Genomic DNA, 22632 nt, shown 5'->3' with positions numbered 1-22632 from the left:
TCTGGAGACCAGAGGCTGAGCACTATGGGAACCAGCAGGCCTGGCCCCTGGGTAACTGTGGTTGACTTGCCCCAGGTTTCTAGGACGTGGTTTGCCCTTTGTGAAATGGGAGAATTAGACCAAGTGGCCTCCAGGACCCTGATACCCCTTAGAGGTTTTAAGAGTTAGGGGTAGAGCAGTGGTGAGAAAGGTCCAGAACACTTCCTACACAAATCTTCAGGATTTCTGTTCTGTCCTATCTTCTTCTTAAAGGGCCAGCACCCCGTTTCTCAGGAAACAGCATGCCTCATTTACCCTTGTCCATTTGGGGAAATCATCTCCTACTTTCCAGACTCATTTCCCAGTCCTTCCCCCATCACAGTCCTGGTCCTGCGGTATAATTTATTTTTTTAAAGATTGTATTAATTTATTTGACAGAGATGGACACAGTGAGAGAGGGAATATAAGCAGGGGGTTGTGGGAGAGGGAGAAGCAGGCTTCCCACTGAGCAGGGAGCTCGATGTGAGACTCAACCCTAGGACACAGGATTAGGATCAGTACCTGAGCTGAAGGCAGATGCTCAACTGACTGAGCCACCCAAGCACCCCAACTCAGCATAATATTTTTAAGATCCCAGGAGCCCAAGGCAGATGCTTAACTGACTGAGCCACCCAGGTGCCCCCCTCTGCTGTGCAATTTGACCTGAGCCTCAGTGAGAAAGGACCTTGCCCCAGCTTGGACCTTCCCCATGTGACAAAGGGAATGTGTCTACCTAACTCTCCCCTCCCTCTTTTACATCTTTTTTTTTTTTTTTAAGATTTTATTTATTTATTTGACAGAGAGAAATCACAAGTAGATGGAGAGGCAAGCAGAGAGAGAGAAGCAGGCTCCCCGCTGAGCAGAGAGCCCGATGCGGGACTCGATCCCAGGACCCTGAGATCATGACCCGAGCCGAAGGCAGCGGCTTAACCCACTGAACCACCCAGGCGCCCCCCTCTTTTACATCTTACTTGGGGTACTCAGACCCCAGAGTTCCCTGTCCAAATGGTCCTGAGCTCATCGATAAGGCCTCTGTGCCTCCCGAACGCTGTCCATGCAGCCAGGGTGCACCTTACCCCTACCTCCAGCCTGACAAGTCATCAAGGGCAGCCATTGGCAGAGGGGTGAAGGTCAGGCTTAGACAGGCTGCACAGGGTCCCCAGGTGCAGGCACAAGGCTCTTTGCTATGCAGAAGAGAGTTGAAGGCAGGAAGTCAAGGGGGCCAGACTGAGAGCTGGGGTTTCCTGGCACCCCACGATCTAGTACAAGACTCCTAGGGATTCAAAATGTTTTCATTTGAACCTGGCCTTCTAAGTCATTCTGAAAGTACATTTGCCATGATAGGAGGAGAGAACACACTTTTTATTTTTTATTTTATTTTATTTTATTTTATTTTATTTTAAAGATTTTATTTGTTTATTTGACAGACAGAGATCACAAGTAGACAGAGAGGCAGGCAGAGAGAGAGAGAGAGAGAGGGAAGCAGGCTCCCCGCTGAGCAGAGAGCCCGATGCGGGACTCGATCCCATGACCCTGAGATCATGACCTGAGCCGAAGGCAGCGACTTAATCCACTGAGCCACCCAGGCGCCCGAGAACACACTTTTTAAATTGGCTTTTAATTATGGTAAAATACATATGAAATTTACCATTAGTGGTATTTAGTACCCTCACGGTGTTGTGCAGTCATCCCTTCTGGGGCCAGAACATCTCCATCATTTTGGAAAGAGACCCCATGCCCATTCACAGTCTCTTCTGATTCCCCTTCCCCCAGGCTCTGGTAACCACCAATCTGTCCCTGTAGACTTACCTATTCTGGACATTTCATATAAATGGAATCATATACTGTGTGATATTTTGTATGTCTGATTTCTTTCACTCAGCACAATGTTTTTTTTTTTTTAAGATTTATTTGAGAGAGAGAGAGAGGGAGAGAGAGAGAGAGCAGGAGCAGGAGGAGGGGCTGAGGGAGAGGGAAAAGCAGACTTCCTGCTGAGCAGGAAGCCCAATGTGGGACTCAATCCCAGGACACTGGATTAGGATCGTGACCTGAGCTGTAGGCAGATGCTCAACTGACTGAGCCACCAAGGAGCCCCAACTCAGCATAATGTTTTTAAGATTCATCCACAATGTAGTGTGTGTCAGTGTTTCATTCTTTTTATGGCTGAATAATATTCCTTTTTTTCTTTAAGATTTTATTTTTTTAAGTCATTTCTACACCTAACACAGGGCTTGAACTCACAATCCTGAGATCAAGAGTCGCAAGCTTGGGACGCCTGGGTGGCTCAGTCCATTGGGCATCTGCCTTTGGTCTGGTTGAGATCCCAGGATCTTGGGATTGAGTCCCACATCCAGCTCCTTGTTTGGCAAGGAGCCTGCTTCTCCCTCTGTCTGCCTCTCCCCCTGCTTGTGCTCTCCCTCTCTCTGACAAAGAATTAAATTAAAAAAAAAAAAAAAGAATCACATACTCTACTAACAGAGCCAGTCAGGCACCCCCAAATAATATTCCATTTTGGGGAGCTACCTCCCATTTTATTTATATATTCATTTGTTGATGGACATGTGGGTTGTTTCTGTCTTTTGGAGGACAGAATGTATCTTAAAAAAAAAGATTGTATTTATTTATTTGACAGAGAGAGAGAGAGAGACAGTGAGAGAGGGAATACAAGCAGGGGAAGTGGAAGAGGGAGAGAAGCAGGCTTCCCGCTGAGCAAGGAGCCCAATGTGGGGCTTGATCCCAGGACCCTGGGATCATGACCTGAGCGAAAGGTAGATGCTTAACGACTAAGCCACCCAGGTGCCCCGAGAATGTATCTTTTAAAGAGATATATTTATTTATTTGAGAGAGAGAGAGAGAGAGAGAGAGAAAATGCACACAAGCGGGAGGGGCAGAGGGAGAGGGAGAGAGAATCCCGAGTGGTCTCCTCACTGAACACAGAGGCCAGCATGGGGCTTGATCTCACAACTCTGAAATCATGACCTGAGCCAAAATCAAGAGTTGGAGGCTCAACTGACCGCACCACTCAGGTGCTCTGAGAATATACTTCTTTTAATTGTTTATAATTTAATGTTATAACTGTTAAATATTGAGATATATGGTATGTGGACTTCCCTTTGTATTCTTGTCCTGTATTCCACAATGAAGCAAGATTGTTCTATTTACCATTGTTTCTGTCTCCCAAACTCAACTGCACCTTCCAAGTCTGATTTGTTTCTTTATTCCCAGCACTGGGGTGGACACCTCGTGCGTATCATTAAATAATTCTTAAGCAACTGTTTTGTATCAGCCACTGTTCTAGGCATGGGGTAGTTGGGTCTAGGGGTGACCAAACAGAAAATGCTGTAAGACAACTCACTTTCGGTGGTGGGGAGGAGAGAGATAATATACAAATAAAGGCAATTAGTGATCATTGCTGTATAAGGTGAGTATAGAATAGCAGGGTTAGGGGCACCTGGGTGACTCAGTGGGTTAAAGCCTCTGCCTTCAGCTCAGGTCATGATCCCAGGGTCCTGAGATCAAGCCCCTCATCAGGCTCTCTGCTCAGCCAGGAGTCTGCTTCCTCCTCCTCTCTCTCTCTCTACCTGCCTCTCCCCCTACTTGAGATCTCTGTCAAATAAATAGTTAAAAAAAAAAAAACATAATAGCAGGGTTAGGGTTATGGAGAAGGGCTGTGTATGATGCAGGCTAGGTGGTCAGGGACTATTTGTCTAAAGAAGTGATATTTGAGTCGAGACCCACATAGCAGAAGCCAGCCATATGATGAGCCATTCCAAGCAGAGAAAAAGGCAAGTAAGTGCAAAGGCCCTGAGGTAGGAGTGCACTTGTGGGGGGGGGTTGGGGGAAGCACAAAGGCTGGAATGGAGGAGTGAGGGAGAGAATGTCAGAAGATGAGATCTGAGAAGTAGGCAGGGCCTTCTGGGTCAGAGGAGAGAATTTAGATTTTTCTTCTGAGTGTGATGGTGAGCCACTGGAGGGACGCTGAAGTGGCTGGGATAAGTGAGGATGGAGAGAAGTGGACAAATTCAGAATACGTTTTGGGGGCAGAGCCTGAAGATCCAACAGCAATCCAACATATGGATGGATTGGAGCAGGGCTGAGAGAGGTTGAGGTAGATTCCCAGGTTTGGGGCATGAAAAACAAACCGTGTAAGTTGCCACACATAGTGAGGAGACCTGGGGGGATCCGAAAGTTCAGTTTTTTTTTTTTTTTTAAAGATTTTATTTATCCACTTGACAGAGAGAGATCACAAGTAGGCAGAGAGGCAGACAGAGAGAGGGGGAAGCAGGCTCCCCGCTGAGCAGAGAGCCCAATGCGGGGCTTGATCCCAGGACCCCGGGATCAGGACCTGAGCTGAAAGCAGAGGCTTTAACCCACTGAGCCACCCAAGCGCCCCCCCGAAAGTTCAGTTTTTAAAAAGTGTTCAGTTTGACACCTACTACACTAAGAGTGATGGAGAGGAGTCCAAAACCCAGAGGAGAAGTCAGAGATGGAAATATAAATTTGAGAGACACCAGCACAGAGATGGTGTTTAAAGTATGAGGTAGGGATTGGTCAGGGGTTGAGTGCTGAGAGGAAAGAGATGGTGTGCTCACATTGAGTAACTGATGAGAGCTTGATAAAGAGTTGGCTTATAAAGGTGTCCGGAGGCCCCCCTGACTGGCTCAGCCAGCGAAGCCCATGACCCTTGATCTCGGGGTTGAGTTTGAGCCACACACTGGGTGTGGAGATTACTTAAATAAATAAATAAACTTAAAAAAAAAAAAAGAAAAGAAAAAAGAAAAGGAAAAGAAGACAATCTGGGTTAGTAACAGCCAGGGGCTGTTTCCGTACCTTGGCTTTGGAGTCAGAGCTGTGTGGAGTGGCTACCAGAAGGGGAAGGACACAGGCACTTCCCTCTCTCTCATCAGCCAACTCCATGGAAACCAGAGGGAAAGAAAACCTATAATGCAGGTGCAATAGAAGCCTGAGAAGAAATGTCTGGGAGGGGATACCTGGGTGGTTCAGTCAGTTAAGAGTCTGCCTTTGGCTCAGGTAATGATCCCAGGATCCTGGATTAGCCCTGCATTGGCCTCCTAGATCAGCAGAGAGCCTGCTTCTCCCTCTGCCTGCTGCTGCTCCCCTGCTTGTGCTCTCGCTCTCTCAAATAAATAAGTCAAATCCTTAAAGAGAGACAGAGAGAGAGAGAAATGCCTGCGAGATAGGAGGGAAACCAGGAGAAGATGGTGTCCTTGGAGACCAAGGAGCTAGTGGAAAGGAAGTCAGGGAGGAACCAGTGACTGGATTCAGCAAATGAAGTCCATCAGTGTCCTTGGACTGAAAAAGCTCAGTGGGATGGTGGGACCAGGAGCCTTGTTAGCACTGCCAAAGAGGAACAGGAAGTGATGAAGAGGAGAGAACACTATAGACAGCTCTTTCCAGAAGTATAGCTTTAATCCTCACCACCTCCCAAGGGAGTAGGTACTGCTTTCCCCATTTTACAGACGAGAGAACTGGGCCTTGGAGAAGGGGGGTACCTTGCTTAGGTTTTGCATGGGATGGAACCCATGTAGGCCCAATTCCAGTTGGGCCAGCGGGGTTAGAGGGAGGAACTGGAGATTAGGATCCAGGAGAGGGTAAGAGAGGGTGGGAAGGAGGGGAGTCATCAAGGTAGGCAGAGACCTGGGGGAAGGAGCGATCAGTTATGGATTGTTGGAGGTTCCCAAAGCTGTTTAGCACCCACCCCCCTCTTTCTCTAGGTAACTATTCTTTCTTCCTGGTCAACCCAGAATGGTGAAGTAGGGCCAGAGGACAGATCTGGAGAGGGCCTGGGGGAAGAGAGTGGAAAATGTCTTTGGGGGCGTCGGTCTTGCCCTTGAACGCCACGGATCTGGCCCCTGCGGCGGGGAGCTGCTCCATACCGCAAGCTTGGATACCTCTCCAGGGCCTTTCTAGCTGCCTGGGCCCAAGGTGACCGCCTTTCAACCGCAGCTGCTCCGCTGAGCCCTGGGCGCGTTGCGTCCGTCCCTCCCACTTCCCTCAATCTGGAAGTGCACTTGGCCGCAGACGCCTCGCGGACTTTTCCAGGAGGGGTGAGGGGAAAGCAGCCTCTGGGCGTGACGCGGCCCATGGCACACCTCTCTGAAGAGGCCTCGCTGAGCCCAGAAACGGGGAGGGAACCTGGGGCGCGCCAAGAGAGGGCTCCTGGCGCCCCCTCCAGTCTGAGCCGTAGGCTGCAGGGGTAGAATGTGGATGGACAGCCCAGAGGCCAGGGGCGTTGCTGCCCGCCGGCCTGGGCGGGGCTAGCAAGGTCCCGGAAAGATGGCTTTGGAGGACACCAGCACCAGAGGGCCAGTGGCTCAACGACCCAGCCAGGGACACGGCTGGGGTCAGACCTCCTGGGAATGCCGGGGACGTGGGAGCGACGAGGTGCCACGGTGGCGCCCCGAGAGTCGAACGGCACCTAGACTTGCAGCCGAGTCCAGGTAAGCCCTTTTACAAGAAGTCTGGTACCCTGAACTGACCTGAGGCACGTCAGCGCAGGAAAGGCGGTACCCTGCCGAGCCCCGCCCCTTTCCACCCCGAGGGCGGGGCCGTAATCTTCCCTTCAGGTGCAGAGGGCGGTGCCCGACCCTGCCCCGGGGGGCCGTTCTTAGAGGCCAGGGGCAGGTCAGAGAAACGGCCGCTGTAGGCAACGCCTTGGAACCCGCGGGCGGTGACTGCCACAGGTGCCGCGCAGGGCACTGTGTCCGAGCTCTGGGCATCAAAACTCCGGCGCTGGAAACTAAGCCTTCCGAGCTGCTCCCAGCCCTGGACACCGAGGTCCCCGGGCCAGAGATCGGAGCCCTGGGTTCATCCGAAGAGCGGGGCCTCGAGGACCCCGGGTCAGACAGCGAAGTCCGGGGCCTGCCCCAGAGCAGGACGCCGAAGTCCACAGGCCAGGAGGCAAGGTCTCCGTGCCCCCTTTAGAGCAGGGCGCGGAGATCTCTGAGCAAGAGAGCGAAGTCTCGGGTCCATCAGCGGGGCTGGACGCAGAACGCCCCGGGCCGTCTGCAGCTGAGGGTTTTGGGAGTCTCTGGTCCGGCAACCACGACCCCGAGCCGTCTGAAGCGCGAAGCGCGGTGGTCCCAAAGCACTGTCCTCTTCAGGATCCCGAGACCTCCTCCCCGGAGTCAGACTCCGAAGGCCCCCTGCAGCATTTTTTACTGCTCCCGAAGACCACCCCCCCCAACCAGGGCCCCGAGGAGCCGCTCATGGAGACGCCCATTGAACGAGAAATACGACGCAGCTGCGAACGCGAGGAGAGCCTGCGCCGGAGCCGAGGCCTGAGCCCTCGCCGCGCAGGCCGAGAACTCGTCGAGCTGCGCGTGCGGCCGGTGCTCAGCCTGCCCGGCCCCGGCCCCGCGCTCCCGCGCGCCTTGGAGCGCGCGCGGGCGGGCGCGCAGATGCAGCGAGACATCGAGCGGGAGGCCCACCGTCAGGCGGCGCTAGCGAGCCCCGCAGCCCCAGAGCAGCGCGCCGGGCCGCAGCCGCAGCCGTTGGGTGAGCTCCGGCGATTCTTTGAGGCCGCTGGGGGACGCGGCTCCTTGCCGGCGGCTGAAGGCGGCGCGGACCTGCAGGGGCTGCCGGATCCCGGAGGCCGACCGCGCTTGGCGGTGCAGGGTCGGTGCCCGGTGCTGGCCCGCGCCCCGCCGCGGGTCGCGCCGTCGCTGCTGGAGCAGGAGGTGCGCGAGGTGCTTGAGCGCGAGCGGGAGCTGCAGCGCCAGCGGCTCAGCGTCTACGGCACCGCCGAGTTCAAGGACCCCGCGCCGAGCCTCACGGGTAAGCACGCGCGCTCCGACGCTGGGGTCTGTCAGGGCTCCAGCCACCCTCACCGACTGCCCAACTCCAGGGGCCCCTCTTCTGGCCCTCAAGGTACCCTCTCAGGCTCCCAGACGCCCTGCGCTCCTCCCTGTACTCGGGATGGTCGACTCCCGAATCCACCTCACTAGGCTCTTGGTGAGGAAGGGAGGGGGGTTCTAGGTGTCTTTATCGGTTCCCTGGAACCCCTGGGTTCAGGCACTCCTGGAGCCACTTCCGCACTCTGGGTTCGCCTCCCTCCTCCCTCAGGTTGCTCCCTCCTTTCAGAATGGAGGTTTCCATGGGAAGGAGGGTAAACGCCTGTGTGTTTAAGGGGCGCGGCCGGCCTCCTTGGTCCTGGCAGCCTCCAGCTGGTGACAGGAGGGGCAACCCCGGCTGAGCGCCCCTTCCCCCGCAGCGAGCAGCGGCGACGGAAAGCTGGCGGTGATCTGGCCTCCCCGTAGAAAGGCATCTGAGAGCGGCTTGGAGCAGGTGGGAACCCCCTTTCTCCTCTTGCCTCAAGCGCTAGTCGCTCTTCCCTCCCCTCACCCCGGGCACCAGGGTGCTGAGCCAGGGAAAAGTGCACCCCCGCGCCCTTCGGAAACTTACTCTAGGCTAGGGCACAAAGTTCTGGGCACGGTCCGGGAGTGACCAGGATGCGGTAGTCCCAGGGCCCAAACCGCCCCACCTTGTGACTGGGTGACTTTCCTGCGGTGCGCGGGTCCTTTAAAGTCAGCCTTCCGTCTGGCGTCCTCTCCCCAGGAGGAGCAGAAGACTTGATGTTCCAGCAGGCTGGGACCCCCTGCCAGACGTAACATGTACATCAGAGGAAACTGGTAGGGCTGCCCAGGTGCTCTCAGAATCCACAGAAGGCCTGGAAGAAGGCCAGCGGGTCTGCACAGGACAAGATGAAATCGACCAGCCCTTCCTTGAACCTGCCTTTGTGAAATTGAGCAGTCTCTTCTATAAAACTGTTAGTCCCCACTGGGGAACACTACCACTCTCAAACCGCCAGTGGAACTGTCCAGCCCTTCGCCGCCTAACTGCAAACGGAGCTGGTCTCTGCCTCCGGCCTTTGCAATTAGGGGACCAGGGTCTCCGCCTCGGCTATCCTCACTCCCCAATAAAGCCCTTTCTTTCTGGGCAGTTGAGGCTGTTTTCCTCTGGGTCTTCTTCGTCTGGGCTGGGGCGGGAGCGCGCCCGGCAGAGGAAGTCCTGAGAAAGCTGCAGGAGGCGCGGGCCAGAACACAGAACGTGCCCCCTTAGTGCCGAGTTCTGGGCTGCTGGTCTCCCCCGGCCCTGGCCGGGTCCTGGTGCCCCCTGGCGGCAGATGCGCAAACTGCGGCGTTCGGACGAATGAACTCAAGCCCTCGCTTTTTCCAGACAGCGTCAACATTTATTGGTGCCAACGGAATGCCCGGAGCTGGGCGCTGGCTAGACAGAGGTGATAAGAGGTTGTTCCTGCCCTTGAGGACGTAAACAATAGCTACCCAAAAAAATGGGGTGGTGGTATAAGTACAAGCTTCTCAACAGGGTATAGAAGGCCATATATAATCTGTCCAGCTATGGCAAACTTCACATGCCTTATAGATCCCAGACAGATATTAAGGAGAGAAATGGGGTGTGTTGTAAAATGCCTTGTTTCGAGGGGCAGATGAGTGTTCCTCCATATCAACAGTACTACCAATGAGTGAACTCAGTGGCACTAGAGCTGATTTCCAAAAGGTGGGGAGGCAGTGAGGAGGGAACCAAGCCTTTAAAAGAGAAATCTAGGGGAGTCAGGGTAGCTCAGACAGTTAAGCATGTGACTTGGGTTCAGGTTATAATCTGCAATCTGGAGATGGGGCTCCATGTCTGCCTCCCCCCTTGGCAGGGGAGTCTGCTTCTGCCCCGGCCCTCCCCCTCTGCTTGTGCATTCACTCACTCTCTCTCAAATAAATAAAATCTTTAAAAAAATAAAAGAGAGGGCCACCTGCGTGGCTCAGTCATTAAGCAGCGTCTGCTTCGGCTGGGGTCACGATCCCAGGGTCCTGTGATCTGGCTGCCTCTAGCTCCCTGCTGGGCGGGGTGCCTGCTTCTCCCTCTCCCACTCCCCCTGCTTGTATGCCCTCTCTCTTGCTGTCTGTCAAATAAATAAAATCTTAAAAAAAAAAAAAGAAATCTACTGAACTTTAAATGTGACTTTTGGGGCACTTGGGTGGCTTAGGTCATGATCCCAGGGTCCTGGGATTGAGTCCCACATAGTACTCCCTGCTCAGCTGGCAGCCTGCTTCTCCCTCTGCAACTCCCCCTGCTTGCGCTTTCTTTCTCTCAAATAAATAAAATATTTAAAAAATAACTAGAAAACTTTTTAAATTGGGGGTGAGGGACAGGAGATGCAATAAGTAGCAGCTGTTTGCCATAGAGCCTGTAGCTCTCAATTGGCAAGCCCTTCTTAATTTCTCTCCTAAGCTAAGGGGTTCAAGTCCCCCTTTGATGGAGTTCAAGAGAGTCTGTGAACACCCTAACTTGAATAACTGTATCTCTGCCCTTTTATTCTTTGGTCTTAGGGTACCGGCTTCTTAGGGGGGCCCTGAGACCAAGAAAAGACCCAGGAATGTTTTAGAATCACTGTTTCAACTCTTGGATTTGTCCAACTATGTATGCCCTGGGTCTCGCAACAGGCTTGATTCTCCATAGGGAGGACAAGTAGCTAATTAAGAATGAAAGAATAAAAAAAAAAAAGAATGAAAGAATGCTCACACAGCATTGGACCCCACGAGAAGCTCAGTCCAAAAAGGAACCACCTGATTCCGGCATCAGCACACTGAGCACATACTTGATGGTGACTCTGCTGAGAGAGCAAAGATCCAGCACTGCCAAGGGGGGAAATGGAAACAGCCAGAGCAGATTTTTTTTTTTAAGATTTTATTTACTGGGGCTCCTGGGTGGCTCAGTGGGTCATGATCTCAGGGTTCTGGGATCGAGCCCCACATCAGGCTCTCTGCTCTGTGAGGAGCCCACTTACACCTCTCTCTATGCCTGCCTTTCTGCCTACTTGTGATCTTTCTGTCAAATAAATAAAATCGTTGAAAAAAGATTTTATTTATTTATGACAGAAAGAGAGAGAGAGGAAACACAAGCACAGGGGAGCTGGAGAGTGAGAAGCAGGCTCCCCACCTTAGCAGGGAGCCCAATATGGGGCTAGATCCCAGGACGCAGGAGCCACCCAGGCATCCCCAGAGCAGATTCTTAATTCCCAGCAGGGTTGCTAAGAACTAAGCCTGTAGAGTTGACAGCACTACTTAACTGTGGACCTGGGTTCTCCACCTTCCCTGCCCTGACTCCGCTGAGGCACCCTTACACCAAGCAAATCAGAATCTGAGGGGCACCTTGGCTTCAGTATTTTTTTTTTAAGATTTTATTTATTTATTTGAAAGAAATCACAACTAGATGGAGAGGCAGGCAGAGAGAGAGGGAAGCAGGCTCCCTGCCGAGCAGAGAGCTCGATGCGGGACTCGATCCCAGGACCCTGAGATCATGACCTGAGCCGAAGACAGCGGCTTAACCCACTGAGCCACCCAGGCGCCCCATGGCTTCTGTATTTTTTAAAGCTCTACAGGTGTTTCCTACATGGAGCCAAGTGTGAGAACGATCAGGTAGGTAGATGTAGGCTAGCAGTTCTCAAACTGTAGCATTTGGACCAGCAGTCTCTGGATGGCTTGGGAACTTCTCACTTTCTGGGCCCCCGACCCAGACTTAAAAATTAGACCCTCCACACAATTCCATGCTAAAGGTGGAGAATCACGTTATAGATAGTTCAAAAGCAACAGGATTCAGGACATCAAACCTGTTTCCTTCTTCTCCAAGTACTGCCACCATGCGCCAGAAATCATTAGTCCTTTTTTTTTTTTTAAAGATTTATTTGTTTGACAGACACAAAGATCACAAGTAGGCAGAGAGGCAGGCAGAGAGAGATGGGGAAGCAGGCTCCCTGCTAAGCAGAGAGCCCAATGTGGAGCTTGATCCCAGGACTCTGGGATCATGACCTGAGCTAAAGGCAGAGGCTTTGATCCACTGAAATACCCAGTCGCCCCCAGAAATCTTTAGTCTTAAGTGGCCTGTGATTTGCCTTAAGGGACATAGTCTAAAGCTATGTCTGCACTGAGATGTGCTGTAAGTATGAAAGACACACCAGACTTCAAAGACTTATTAACTGAAAGGGGGAACTATCTCAATTTCTTGCATTAAGTATATGTTGAAATAATATTTTGGATATATTGGGTTATCACTAATATTTATGTTTTTTTTTAAACTTCATCTTTTAAAAAATGTAGTTACAAGGCGGTTTGAAATTACATATATGACTCGCATTTGTGGCTCAATTTAAACTTCTATGGACTAAGCTAAAGAGCTTACAGTGTGTGTGTGTGTGTGTGTGTGTGTGTGTGTGTGTAAGTCACAGGAACTAACTTAAAACCGTATTAGTGGGTGCCTGGGTGGCTCAGTTAGTTGAGCAACTGCCTTCGGCTCAGGTCATGATCCTCTGGAGTGCCGGGTTCAAGTCCCGGGATCAAGTCCCGCATAGGGCTCCCAGCTCCGCGGAGAGTTTGCATCTCCCTGTGACCTTCTCCCCTCTCATGCCTTCTCTCACTCACTCTCTCTCCCTCTCTCAATGGATAAATAAAATATTAAAAAAAAGAGAAGTATTAGGGAGCTTCAGAATCCCCTTGAACTCATTCAGACTAAACAATCTTAATGAAGTCAAATTGTACCCCCTGTCGCCCCCCAAAGATGAAGGGTTCTGGTGTCCAATCCGGACGACTCACTTTACCTCTCACGTCCGCTTTTGTCATCTTAAACGGGGGTTTACACTACTATGTGCCAGGGAGTTTTAGGTGAGTGCTTTGCTCAAAAACTTAAAGGTTAGGTTTCCCCTGACTCCAAAAATGCTACAAAGAACGAAAAAGCATGCCTAAAATGAGGGGGTAACTCGCAGATGAGTGACAGCAGGGTGGAAGGACACCCTTCCTCTCGCAAGGGACCAGCTGCAATAGCCCCGCCACTTGCCCGCTGTAGCTTTGAATATGTGAGTTTACCTCGACCCGGGTCTCTTTTCCTGTCCAAGGTCGGAGTTAAGCTTAGAGATCCCAAGTTGGAGTTCCTTACGGCTTTCCCACCAGCCCGCGCCCGGGACACCCCGCCGAATAAGACGACCTGCCCACTCCGTTACCCAAAAGCTGGAAGAAGATTTAACTCTGGCCTTTCGGAAACTGACCCGGGGCCCTTTCCTGGGGCACGTCGGGAAATATAGTCTTTTCGGTAAAAAGAAGCCACTTCCGGGTCAAAACACGGGAGTGGGCGTGGCTCCGGGGTCCCTTCCCCCATTGGGTGTTGAATTTCCCGGCTACCCAAAACTTGCGGTTTTTTGGGTTCCGGTTGTTGACAGGCACCGCTACTTCCCTTTTAGCTTCATGTGCGCCTCTGCGCATGCCTTGAGCGCTGGTCCGCCAGTCGAGGGACTTTGGTTTTGTTTCAAAGACTACATTTCCCAGAAGGCCGCGCGAGTGGGCGGGGCTCCCTCGCCCCAAGGGGTGGGGCGCGGCACTGAGAGCGGAGGCTGAGCCTGTGACCTCTTTCTTTCTTTTATTTAACGCAAAACTGGTGTGTCCAAACGAAGGGCTCCGCGGCCAAGCCGGACCCGGTGCCCACTGGCCAGCTCGGCCTGGCCCCTTGGAAGGCGAGGCCGAGGTGCCCTGGGAGAACGAGTGAGCCCCTCCCCTGCTCCCTCTCCTGGAGTTTGGAACTGTCAAGCTCCAGCTTATACCCTCTCTCCAGGCTCAAGACCCCTGCGCGGCCCACGCCGCGGGCCCGGTCGCACTCGGGGGCCGGGCCGGGCCTGCCTGGCCCGTGAGGATCTGCACCAGCAGGTCGGTGGCCAACATGTGCGAGGGCTCCTCAAAGCCGATGGTCAGCAGCTGCTGGTAGTCCCCAGGCGGCTGCGGGCACAAAATCCTGGGGGCCAGGACAGACAGGCCAGGACGTGAGCGCCCCCCTGCTTCTCGGGAGCCCCTCCCCTCAAGTGAAAGGCTGTAGCTGAAAGCTGCTTTGTTTCAGCTGGGGGTGGGAAAAACCCTGGGGGGGAAAGTGGTTTCCTTGTTGATGAGAAACCTAGGGTAATGGCTCTGGGAGGCTAAACAGCTCTAGCCCTGACCTCGCCTATCACCCAGCTAGCTGTGTGTCCTTGGGCAGGTAACTTAACCTCTCTGAGCATCTGTTTTCTTTGTAAAATGGTGCTTAAAGTGTAGACCTCAATGGGTTGTTACACAAGTCTGCATAAAGCACTTTTCAGGGTACAATAAAATACTGTCCTTATTACAAAGGGAACCAATATTGGGGGAAGTTTGTCTTTGGTGGGGTTCTGCCCCTCCCTCCAAGCCCCAAACCCACTTTGCCATCACCCTAACTCCTACCATGAATAAAGGTCATCGTCGGGAGGTCCAAGCGGCACCCACCGGCCAATGGACCACAGCTTCTGGATCTGGGGGCACGAATTGGCCGGACTCTTGCCTGTGTCTTCCCATGTATCCCGATAGCACAGGAAGTAGCTGGGAGGGGAGGGGTATCAGTTAAGAATGAACAGTTTCCTACCTTCTTCTGTTGAGGGCTTTGATTCTGGTGGTGGAGGTGGAACTCCTCAGAATTTGCCCTCAAATTCTCAGGTGGCTCAACACTGAGGCCTTTTCTCCCTGTCAGCTTACTTTTAAGAGGAGGACTTTTATGTTAATGGGAGGGTGAGTTTTTTTTTTTTTTTTTTTTTTAAGGTGGGGATGGCCTTTGAAAGATCTTTGGTTTCCTGCTTGGCTTTCCATGCTCTGGTGGTGGTGGTCACCAGAGGCCTACACTGGCATTCTGCGGAGAGAGGGGAGAACTTTGGTTCTATTAGGGGACTCACTAATCCACATGGGAATCTTGTCCCCCGCTGCTGGGCTCTGGGGTGGCTTCCAGGTTCCAACGCATCTTCTTGTAGAGGTATCTGGGGAAGCGGCTGGCGGTGTATGCGGCTGGGGCACAGTATCTGAAGATGGACACCTCGTGAGAAGGGCTGATGGAGAACCTCCCGCAGAAGAAACAAGAGATGCTGGCAGGAAATGGGAGAGTCGGGAGTGAGGCTGGGCTCTGGACTCCACCCTCTCCCCATCCCCATTCCTGTGTCCTACCCTTTTACCTTAGGGGGTCCGTATCCTCCAGGTCCACAAACCCAAAGGAGGCATACATGAGGACCAGCTGTTCCAGGCGCAGGGTCAGCTGTTGGGAGATCTCCAACAGCTGCATGGAAGAAGGGGTGTAATGAGATTAGCTGGCCTACCAGGATCGCCCTCCCTCACCCTCTCCCACTCCTGAGGGGTGAAGAAAGGGGCATAGGGTCTAGGAAATCTGCTCCACACACCCCCTTTCGGACCAGCTCCTGCAGGGCTCCATAGATGGGGGGCACACTCCGTGCAGCTGCCTCCAGGTAGAGAAAGTAGGGCTCACACATCTGTAAGAAGGTGGGCATGGCCTTTGCCAGCTGTTCCTTCTGTACTCGGTCCCTGCTAAAGGGAAAAGAGGGCCTTTGCCTGGGGTCCCTCACTCCCCATTTCCCATTCTACTCACTGCTGACTTGTACTCCTGGCCTGGACCCCCTATTAAAAATTCCGCCTGCGCCAGGCCTTTCTCAGAGTATCTTCTGGGACCATTTCCATCAAAATAATTGGGAACACTTGTTAAGATGCTGACACCTGAGTTCTACCACTGACTTTAACTCAAAATTTCCTGTAGGGTGGAGCCCAGAAATTTAGGGTTTAAACAGCCTCCCCAAGAATTCCAATGGATACTGAAATGTAAGAATTTCAGTCCCTTTCCCCCTGGGTTGGGCATCATGCTATACTTTGGTGACGGTCGTGGTGGGGTTCTCACACTGGTAGCCAGCTGGGCCAAATCTGGCACAGATTGGTTTTGTTTAGCCTGCCCAGAGTTCAAAGTGTAAGCCAACAGTTAAAAACTGGGAGAAAAGTCCTCATGAATTGGGGGCCCCTGGGGGCCACCTAATAGCAGGCACTCCCTAACCCCAAATTTCTACACAGTTCTTATCACTCTTCGAGATGGGATCCGCAATCAACTAGCTTCATTTACGGTTTCTGGCTCCTGGTGCTTTTGAGTTTGGGAACCTAGCGTGTGTTGCCCACCTACTACCCTCTCCCCAGTCTCATTCTCAGGACCTAGGACCCCAACCAGAATCACCTGTAAAGCAAGTAGCTCTGGAAATCATCTGCCTTCTTGAGCAGGTAGCGGAGCTGTTCGGTGATGGGGCTGAACATGGTGTCCAAGGGTAGGCGAGGAGGGGCGGGGCCTGGGCCGGGGGCCAGGGGCTCCGGGGAAGGAGTAGCCGTAGAGGCCTCCGGCAGCTGCCCCTGGACATCCTCCGGTTCTGCCTCCGGGGGGTTCCCAGGCCCGCCAGGGGACGCCGACCAGGAGGTGTCTCCGCAGGGCTGCGCCCCAGGTTCCAAGTCGCCCGGGGGCGGTGTTTCCCCAGGGCCCGGGGGGAGCGGCTCCACGAACCACTGCTCGGTAGCCATCGTAGGGTCGCAGGCGAGGACCGCAGCTCTTTAAGCCTCCGCCGCTCACGTTGGCCGCGGGTTCGACCCCGCCCCGGGAACCTCGGACTTGCCGGGACTGGGAATGCGGCCCCCCTCCGACTCGCCCCTGCCTCGACCTCTCCGCCCGCGCGGCGCCGCACGGAGGGAGTTCGCCTCGTTTGAATTTCAACACGCGGGAGGGGCGCGCCTCTCTGGTAGGCGCTGCGCGCCCGCCGGGCCCCGCGCACATGCGCGCTCCCGGAACCTGGCTTGGGGGACGCGTCCAGATAAAGAGGCGTCCTGGGCCGGTGCTGGCGCGGTCCCGTCCTGGGGTGCCAGCACTTTTCTTCTAGGCTGCTTCCTAGGGAAGAGGGGTCTTTATCGAGCCTCCAAACCGGGGGTGCAGGTACATGAAGGGAGGACGCCCCTGCTGCGTAGAGTCTGACTCTGGCCCCCGAATCTGTATATTTTTAAAGAAACTCTAATGGGGGGCACCTGGGTGGCTCACAGGGTTAAAGCCTCTGCCTTCGGCTCAGGTCATGATCCCAGGGTCCTGGAATCGAGCCCCGCATCGGGCTCTCTGCTCAGCGGGAAGCCTGCTTCCTCCTCTCTCTCTGCCTGCCTCTCTGCCTACTTGTGATCTCTGTCAGATAAATAAATAAAATCTTTAAAAAAAATAAAAAAAAGAAGCTCGAATGGAGTTGGAAAACTGCATTTGAACTTAGTAGGGACTTGTGATGTCAGTAGCTGTTCCAACTGGTAACAATACTAAAAATCTTCACTTGGAAAAAGGTGCGGGTCCCATGATCTCATCCCTTCCGTTCCTTTTAATTGGCCCAGACCGGGAGGCTTGGAGACCCTACCATGGGTCCAGAACAGACCCCTGCCCCCAACACTTAGAGACTAGATTCTTGGTGGTGTGCCAAAGCTGACAGACATACAGCTAGGAAGCCAAATACATTCATTACACTTAAAAAGACTCTGGGTAAAGAACTCAGACAGGTGTCTGACCCCACCCCCTGAGACCCTGAGCAAGCATCTTTGCTGTGCTGAGCCAGTTGCCTCTTCCAGAAAGTGGTGTTTTATGAGCTCTCTGCCTATGGGGCTGCAGAGAGAACAACCGAGAAAATGCTCATAAAGCTTAGTTAGCTGCTGGTCACTCAACAAATATTTGAGCACCTACTGTGTGCCTGGGCACTGTTCTGAGCATGGAAAGGTGACCCAACTAGGCAAATATTCCTGCTCTCCTGCAGCACTTCCTGTCTTAGCTGGCTGTCAAGCAGCCCCACACACTACCTATCTTCCTCCTCAAACAATTTTGTCTGAACCCTAGACTCTCCCAGGAGGCCCATAGCTCTTCAAGCTCCTCCCCCCATTCCATTCATAAAATTGAACTGGCATTTTTTTTTAAAACTTTATTTAAAAAACCTTCGGTGCAATATTAAAAAGCAATACAGCCAGCTGGAGCGACAACCAACAGAAAGAAAGGAGAGGGTTAGGGAAGACCCAGAGACCCCACCCCAGCTGTTCCCAGGGGCAGACTGGGATGGGGCATGGGTGGTGGGGGAGAGAGGAAAGGCCACCCACCAAAATGAATAGGCAGAACAGAACATTTATATAGGAAACATCTGGCTGAACTGAAGAGGATCTAGGGGAGATAGGAAGCCCCCATTTTTCTTTTTTTCTTTTTTTTGTTTTTTTCAAAAATGTCCTAGACTTGAGGGGAGGGCTAGCCTCCTGGGGTGACGTGAGCAGGCCCGGTCTCACCCCACACTCCTCTATCATGGAGTATGGGATGTGCTGGGGGCCAGATGTGTGTATGCTGGGGAAACACAGGGAAGAGATGAATAGGGAGGAATGCCCCCTCACTGGAATCTGTTATGAGGGCTGAGAGTGTCCCCATCCAGCTTCTGGACTCTGGGGGTCTTGGGTGAGATGGGGGCTGGAATGGGCTGGGGCTGGGGGGAGGCTGGGCGCTCAGCCTAGAAAGCCATCAGGGTCGTCATCCTCAAAGTGGCCTTGCTGCAGCACCTTGATGTGGTGCTCGTAGATTTTCAGGGCTGGGCCCAGGCGGATGGACAGGCCAGTCAGCACATCTGTGCGCTGCATGAGCAGCAAAGACTTGCCATCGATTTCCTGGGTGGGACAGAGAGAGAGCAAGCAGGGTGAGGGCAGGGTGAGAGCTGACCCCCACTGAGGCCCTGGAAGAGAGGGGCACACTGAGGGCTGGGAACTTGCCTGCTCTTGGAAAGCTGTTGCCTGCTCTGGGAAGCCGGCCTCGGTGAAGTACTCAACCACGTCCATCACCGTCCATTCCACGGGGTCAGCCGGCTTCTCTTTGCGCCCCGAGCTGTGTCAGAACAGAGGGAACCAGTGAGAAGTGATACTCCCCCGGTTCTGTTACACCCATGAAGGCAACACCCCCGTGTCTCAAATACCCCAACTTACGGACAGCCAAAGGGGGTTCCATCGGCCCCTGGTAGGGCTGGTTTTCCTGGGGGCAAAGGCACAGGGGACGGGGAGTCCGGCCCAGTGGCAGCAGAGGCTGGGAAAGAAAACACATATGCCTGTGGCTTTGTCTTGGGGCTCAGTTCCTCCCTACCAGGCAATACCTCCCAACTCAGAGAGATCCTTACCTGATCCCCCTTCCTTATTCATGGCTGCCATGGAGAACACTTGGCGGGTACCACTGCCTGGTGCCGGCCCCCGACTTTCATCCTGGCCCTGGTGGGGTCCACAGGGTGTCCACTCCTTGACCCTCTCCTTGGCACTCTGAGGGCCTCGCTCGCCATTAAGCTGGTGGTGCTGGGCACCTGCTGGACGGTCACCCTCAGGCACCTCTGAGCCCTCAGACACATCATCCTCGTCATCCTCCTCTTCCTCGTCTTCTTCCTCCTCTTCCTTCTCAAGCACTCGCTCTTCTCCACCTCTCTGGAGCCGGGGAGAGAGGCAGGAAAGGTTAGTAGCTGTTCTGGCCCTGAGCCCAGTCCCTGGGATCCAGGACCGGGTGGTGTGCTTAATACCCACCTTTAATATCAACACGGACTAACTTTTACGCATTCAGTCCGTGCCAGGCTCTGTGTTAATAAAGCCCTCAGTAGCCAAATCTCACTAAACTCGCTCAACAACCTCAAGGGGTCGCTACTGCTATTAAGTCGCGTTTTACAAGCGGAGGAAACTGAGGCTCGGCAAGATTAAGTCACTTGCCAAGGTCACCATGCGCCGAACCCGCAGTTAAGACGCGAAAAGCCAGGGCCGCCCGCCGCCCGATTCCTCCCGGGACTCGCGCCCCGCCACCAACTTCGCCCGCACCTGCCTACCGCGCGGCAACCCCCCCCTTCCCCGGCGCGCTCACCTTGCTCCGCGACGCGCGGGCGCTGGCGGCCGGCGGCGCCCGTCCGGGCCTGTCCCCGCGGGGCAGCGCGAGCGCTCCGAGGCGGGTGCGCTCCAGGCGGCCTCGCGCTGCCGCCTCTTCCTCCAGCAGCCCCTGCACGCGGCCGCGGGTCAGGCGGCCGCCGGCGCCGCCGCTGCCCCCGAGGTAGCGCACGACTTCCCGCAGGCTCACGGGCCGCGCCGGGCCGCCGGCCCGCGCCGCGCCCCCCTCCGGCGGCTGCTGTGGCTGCGGCGGCGGCGGCTGCTGCTGCTGTGGCGGCGCCGGCGGCTGTGGCGGCGGCGGCAGCGGCGGCTCCCGGGCGGCGACGGCGGGCGGGGGGGCGCGGCGCGGGCCGGCCGGGGGCGCCACTGCCGGAGGAGCGGCGGGCGCGGGCGGCGGCGCGGCCAGGGGCGCGGCCCGCTGCGCGCGGGGGCCCGGCTGCGCGGGGCCGGGCGAGGGGGGCGCTGTGGCGGCGGCAGCGGCGGCCGCGCGGGGCGCCCGGGCCGGGGCGGTGGCGGCGACGGGCGCGGGCGGTGGCGGCGGGGCGGGCGTGGGCGGCGGCGCGGCGGCGGCGGCGGCGGCGGGGCCCCCGCGGGGGGCGCGCGGCGGGGCCGGCGGGGTGGCTCCGCGCCGGGGCGGCTGGACGCGCGCCGCGTTGCGGTACGAGATGCTCCCCTTGTAGCTGACCCGGAGCACGGCGCGCTGCTGGATCAGTTTCTCGAGCTCGGCGCGCGTGCGCTCCGGCTCCGGGCCGTGCCGCCGCCGCACCATCCGGCAGATGCGCTCCAGGTCCGGCCGCGCCTTGCGCGAGCGCAGCGAGTCGATGGTGTCCAGGATCCACTCTTGGTAGTGCGGGGAAGCGGCGGACGACGAGGCAGCGGCCGCCGTGGTGGCGGCCGCCGCCGTCTCCGGCGGGGGTAGGGCCGGGGGCCCCGCCATGCCTCCCGCCCGGCCCGGCTGCACCGTGCGCGCTGCCTCCCTCCCAGCGCGGCGCCCCCCTCCCCGGCTCCCCTCCCTCCGCCGCTGCCCGCCTCCTCCGCCTCCCCCCCCGGGGGGCGCAGCGCCTCGGCGGAGCGGCGGCGGCGCTGCTGTTTCTTTGCAAAAAAAAAAAAAAAAAAAAAAAGCGAGAGAGAGGGAGCGCGAGAGGGAAAAAACAGTGAGAGAGAAAGAAAAGAGAGAAAAAAATATGCACACACTCACTCACTCGCACGCACGCACACACAGACCCGCTTCTGCTGGGCGCGCGCGGGGCCGGGGATGCGAGGAGGGAGGAGGGGAGCGCGGCGCGGCCGGCCCCTCCCCGCCGCCGCCGCCGCCGCACGCGCGCCCTGCGCCCGGGACACTCCGGCCCCCCTTCCTTCCCTCCCTCCCTCCTCCCCGCCGCCCGCCTTCCTCCCTCCCACCCCCACGCGCCCGCTTTTAAGGTGGAGCCCGGGCCCCCCGCCCGCCCCCTTTACCCTGCGCTCTCGCTCACTCTGGCTCGCTCCGGCCCCCCCTTACAACTCCCGCGCGCTTTTTAAGGAGGCGCCGTGGAGTTGGCGCCGGGGCGGGGGCGGGGGAAAGCGGCGGGCGGGGGAGGGGGAGGGGAGCGCCGGGGGGAGGGGAGAGGGGGCGGGCGGGGCGGGCGGGCGGCGCTCGGCCGCCCTCCAGCCATTGGGCGCGGGACCCAGACGTCCCCGGCGCCCAGCCCCCCTCTCCACGCCTCCCCGGCGCGCTCCGCTCTCGGGACCGCACTTACCGGGAACTCGCCGCCCGCGGGCCGGGCCGCTGCGCTCGCCAGGCGCCGCGGGGACCCTCGGACTGTCGCCGCCCCCGCGCCCCAACGGCGCGCTTGGCCCTGCGCTCCGCGCTGAGGATGCGGGGAGGGGGCGCGCACGGTCTCCCCCACCCTTTGCCCGCCCCCCCGCCAGGGCCGCCCCCGCCGCCGCTCGGCCTCCCGGCGCGCCGGCCCCAGCGTCTCCCTAGAGCGCCCTCTCGGCCGAGGGCTGGACGCCGAGGGGGCGCGCCGCAGATTGGGGACCCCGAGTCCAGGGTCAAAGGGCAGTTTGGCGCCCCCCTTCTCCTGCGGGGCGGGGTAGTGGCTGAATTCTGGCCAAACCCGGCTTTACAAGGACTCTAGGCCAGATCCTGATCAGCCTGGACGTTGGGGTCCGAAATTCTCTTTCCAAACCCCTGGGGGTATGTGGGCGGATGACCGAAGTCGGGAACACTAACAACACTTTTTTTTAAACAAAACTTTATTGGTAATAGTTTTCAAATATGTTTACAACAGCACACTGTTCAAGAGGAAGTCGCGTCCTTCGCAGCACACAGGTTGAATTGCCCCGTGCCCACCCGGGGCCCCACCCCAGGCCTGAGAGCTCCTCCTGGATGGGGAGAAGTTATGAGAGGGACAAATATGGGGATGAATGGGGTGGTTCCCCACTTTTAAGAGAGAAAAAAGCACAAATGGGGGGGGGGGAAAGGGTGATGGACAGCTGACAGCTAAGCAGAGGAGGAGCGTCCAGGATGGGAGGAGGGGGGCGGAGGCTGCTGGGTGAATAAAACAGGCAGCCCCTCCCCAGCAACCCTGGCCTTGAACCCGGGGCCAAGAGCGGGAGGAGGGCTTTGCCTTCTTTTGCGGGGGTTGCCTTCCCAACTGAGCAGAGAGGAGGCTGGGCATTAAAATCTAGCTGAGAGTAAAATCAGAGTTTGGGGGGACTGCTGGTGGGAGGAAAGATCCTGGGCTTGGGGCTCCCCTTCTATCTTTTCGGGGGACAACTCCTTTTTGGCAGGGAGGGGGCAGCTGCTTTCTAGGTCTTGGCTGAAGCCCAAAGGTGAAGAAAGGTC

The 22632-nt window shown here is 56.1% G+C and overlaps 3 protein-coding genes across 3 annotated transcripts; 1 reads left to right on the top strand and 2 right to left on the bottom strand.

Annotated features, from left to right (window-relative positions):
- The first annotated feature begins 6314 nt into the window (after window positions 1–6314).
- MISP3 (MISP family member 3) lies at window positions 6315–8984 on the top strand. Its single transcript, XM_044255379.1, has 3 exons — window positions 6315–7815; window positions 8252–8325; window positions 8596–8984. Exons 1-3 carry the CDS (start codon window positions 7248–7250, stop codon window positions 8611–8613), a joined length of 660 nt encoding a protein of 219 aa, XP_044111314.1. The 5' UTR covers window positions 6315–7247; the 3' UTR covers window positions 8614–8984.
- Window positions 8985–13652: 4668 nt separating this feature from the next.
- C6H19orf67 (chromosome 6 C19orf67 homolog) lies at window positions 13653–16430 on the bottom strand. Its single transcript, XM_044255378.1, has 6 exons — window positions 16096–16430; window positions 15263–15407; window positions 15041–15141; window positions 14768–14953; window positions 14286–14420; window positions 13653–13827 (listed from the first exon to the last, which is right to left on the bottom strand). The coding sequence occupies exons 1-6, from the start codon at window positions 16428–16430 to the stop codon at window positions 13653–13655; spliced, it is 1077 nt and encodes a 358-aa protein (XP_044111313.1).
- A 1400-nt stretch (window positions 16431–17830) lies between these two features.
- On the bottom strand, window positions 17831–20816 carry SAMD1 (sterile alpha motif domain containing 1). Its single transcript, XM_044254043.1, has 5 exons — window positions 19786–20816; window positions 19067–19361; window positions 18879–18975; window positions 18669–18780; window positions 17831–18566 (listed from the first exon to the last, which is right to left on the bottom strand). Exons 1-5 carry the CDS (start codon window positions 20740–20742, stop codon window positions 18408–18410), a joined length of 1620 nt encoding a protein of 539 aa, XP_044109978.1. The 5' UTR covers window positions 20743–20816; the 3' UTR covers window positions 17831–18407.
- Between the last annotated feature and the right edge of the window lie 1816 nt (window positions 20817–22632).

This window comes from Neovison vison, chromosome 6 (assembly GCF_020171115.1).
Source record: "Neovison vison isolate M4711 chromosome 6, ASM_NN_V1, whole genome shotgun sequence".
NCBI lineage: Eukaryota > Metazoa > Chordata > Mammalia > Carnivora > Mustelidae > Neogale > Neogale vison.
This window is presented reverse-complemented; position numbering and strand designations above follow the sequence as displayed.

What these genes read in the sequence shown, in the direction of transcription:
- MISP3 (XM_044255379.1), top strand. Translation starts at nt 7,248, where the DNA reads ATGGAGACGCCCATTGAACGAGAAATACGACGCAGCTGCGAACGCGAG. An exon ending in CCCCGCGCCGAGCCTCACGG is followed by an intron (nt 7,816 to 8,251) that starts GTAAGCACGCGC and finishes CTTCCCCCGCAG; the next exon opens with CGAGCAGCGGCGACGGAAAG.
- C6H19orf67 (XM_044255378.1), bottom strand. Translation starts at nt 16,430, where the DNA reads ATGGCTACCGAGCAGTGGTTCGTGGAGCCGCTCCCCCCGGGCCCTGGG. An exon ending in CAGAGCTACTTGCTTTACAG is followed by an intron (nt 15,408 to 16,095) that starts GTGATTCTGGTT and finishes TTTTCCCTTTAG; the next exon opens with CAGGGACCGAGTACAGAAGG. An exon ending in AGGAGCTGGTCCGAAAGGGG is followed by an intron (nt 15,142 to 15,262) that starts GTGTGTGGAGCA and finishes TCTTCCATGCAG; the next exon opens with CTGTTGGAGATCTCCCAACA.
- SAMD1 (XM_044254043.1), bottom strand. Translation starts at nt 20,742, where the DNA reads ATGGCGGGGCCCCCGGCCCTACCCCCGCCGGAGACGGCGGCGGCCGCC. An exon ending in CCCGCGCGTCGCGGAGCAAG is followed by an intron (nt 19,362 to 19,785) that starts GTGAGCGCGCCG and finishes CCCCGGCTCCAG; the next exon opens with AGAGGTGGAGAAGAGCGAGT. An exon ending in GAATAAGGAAGGGGGATCAG is followed by an intron (nt 18,976 to 19,066) that starts GTAAGGATCTCT and finishes TTTCTTTCCCAG; the next exon opens with CCTCTGCTGCCACTGGGCCG.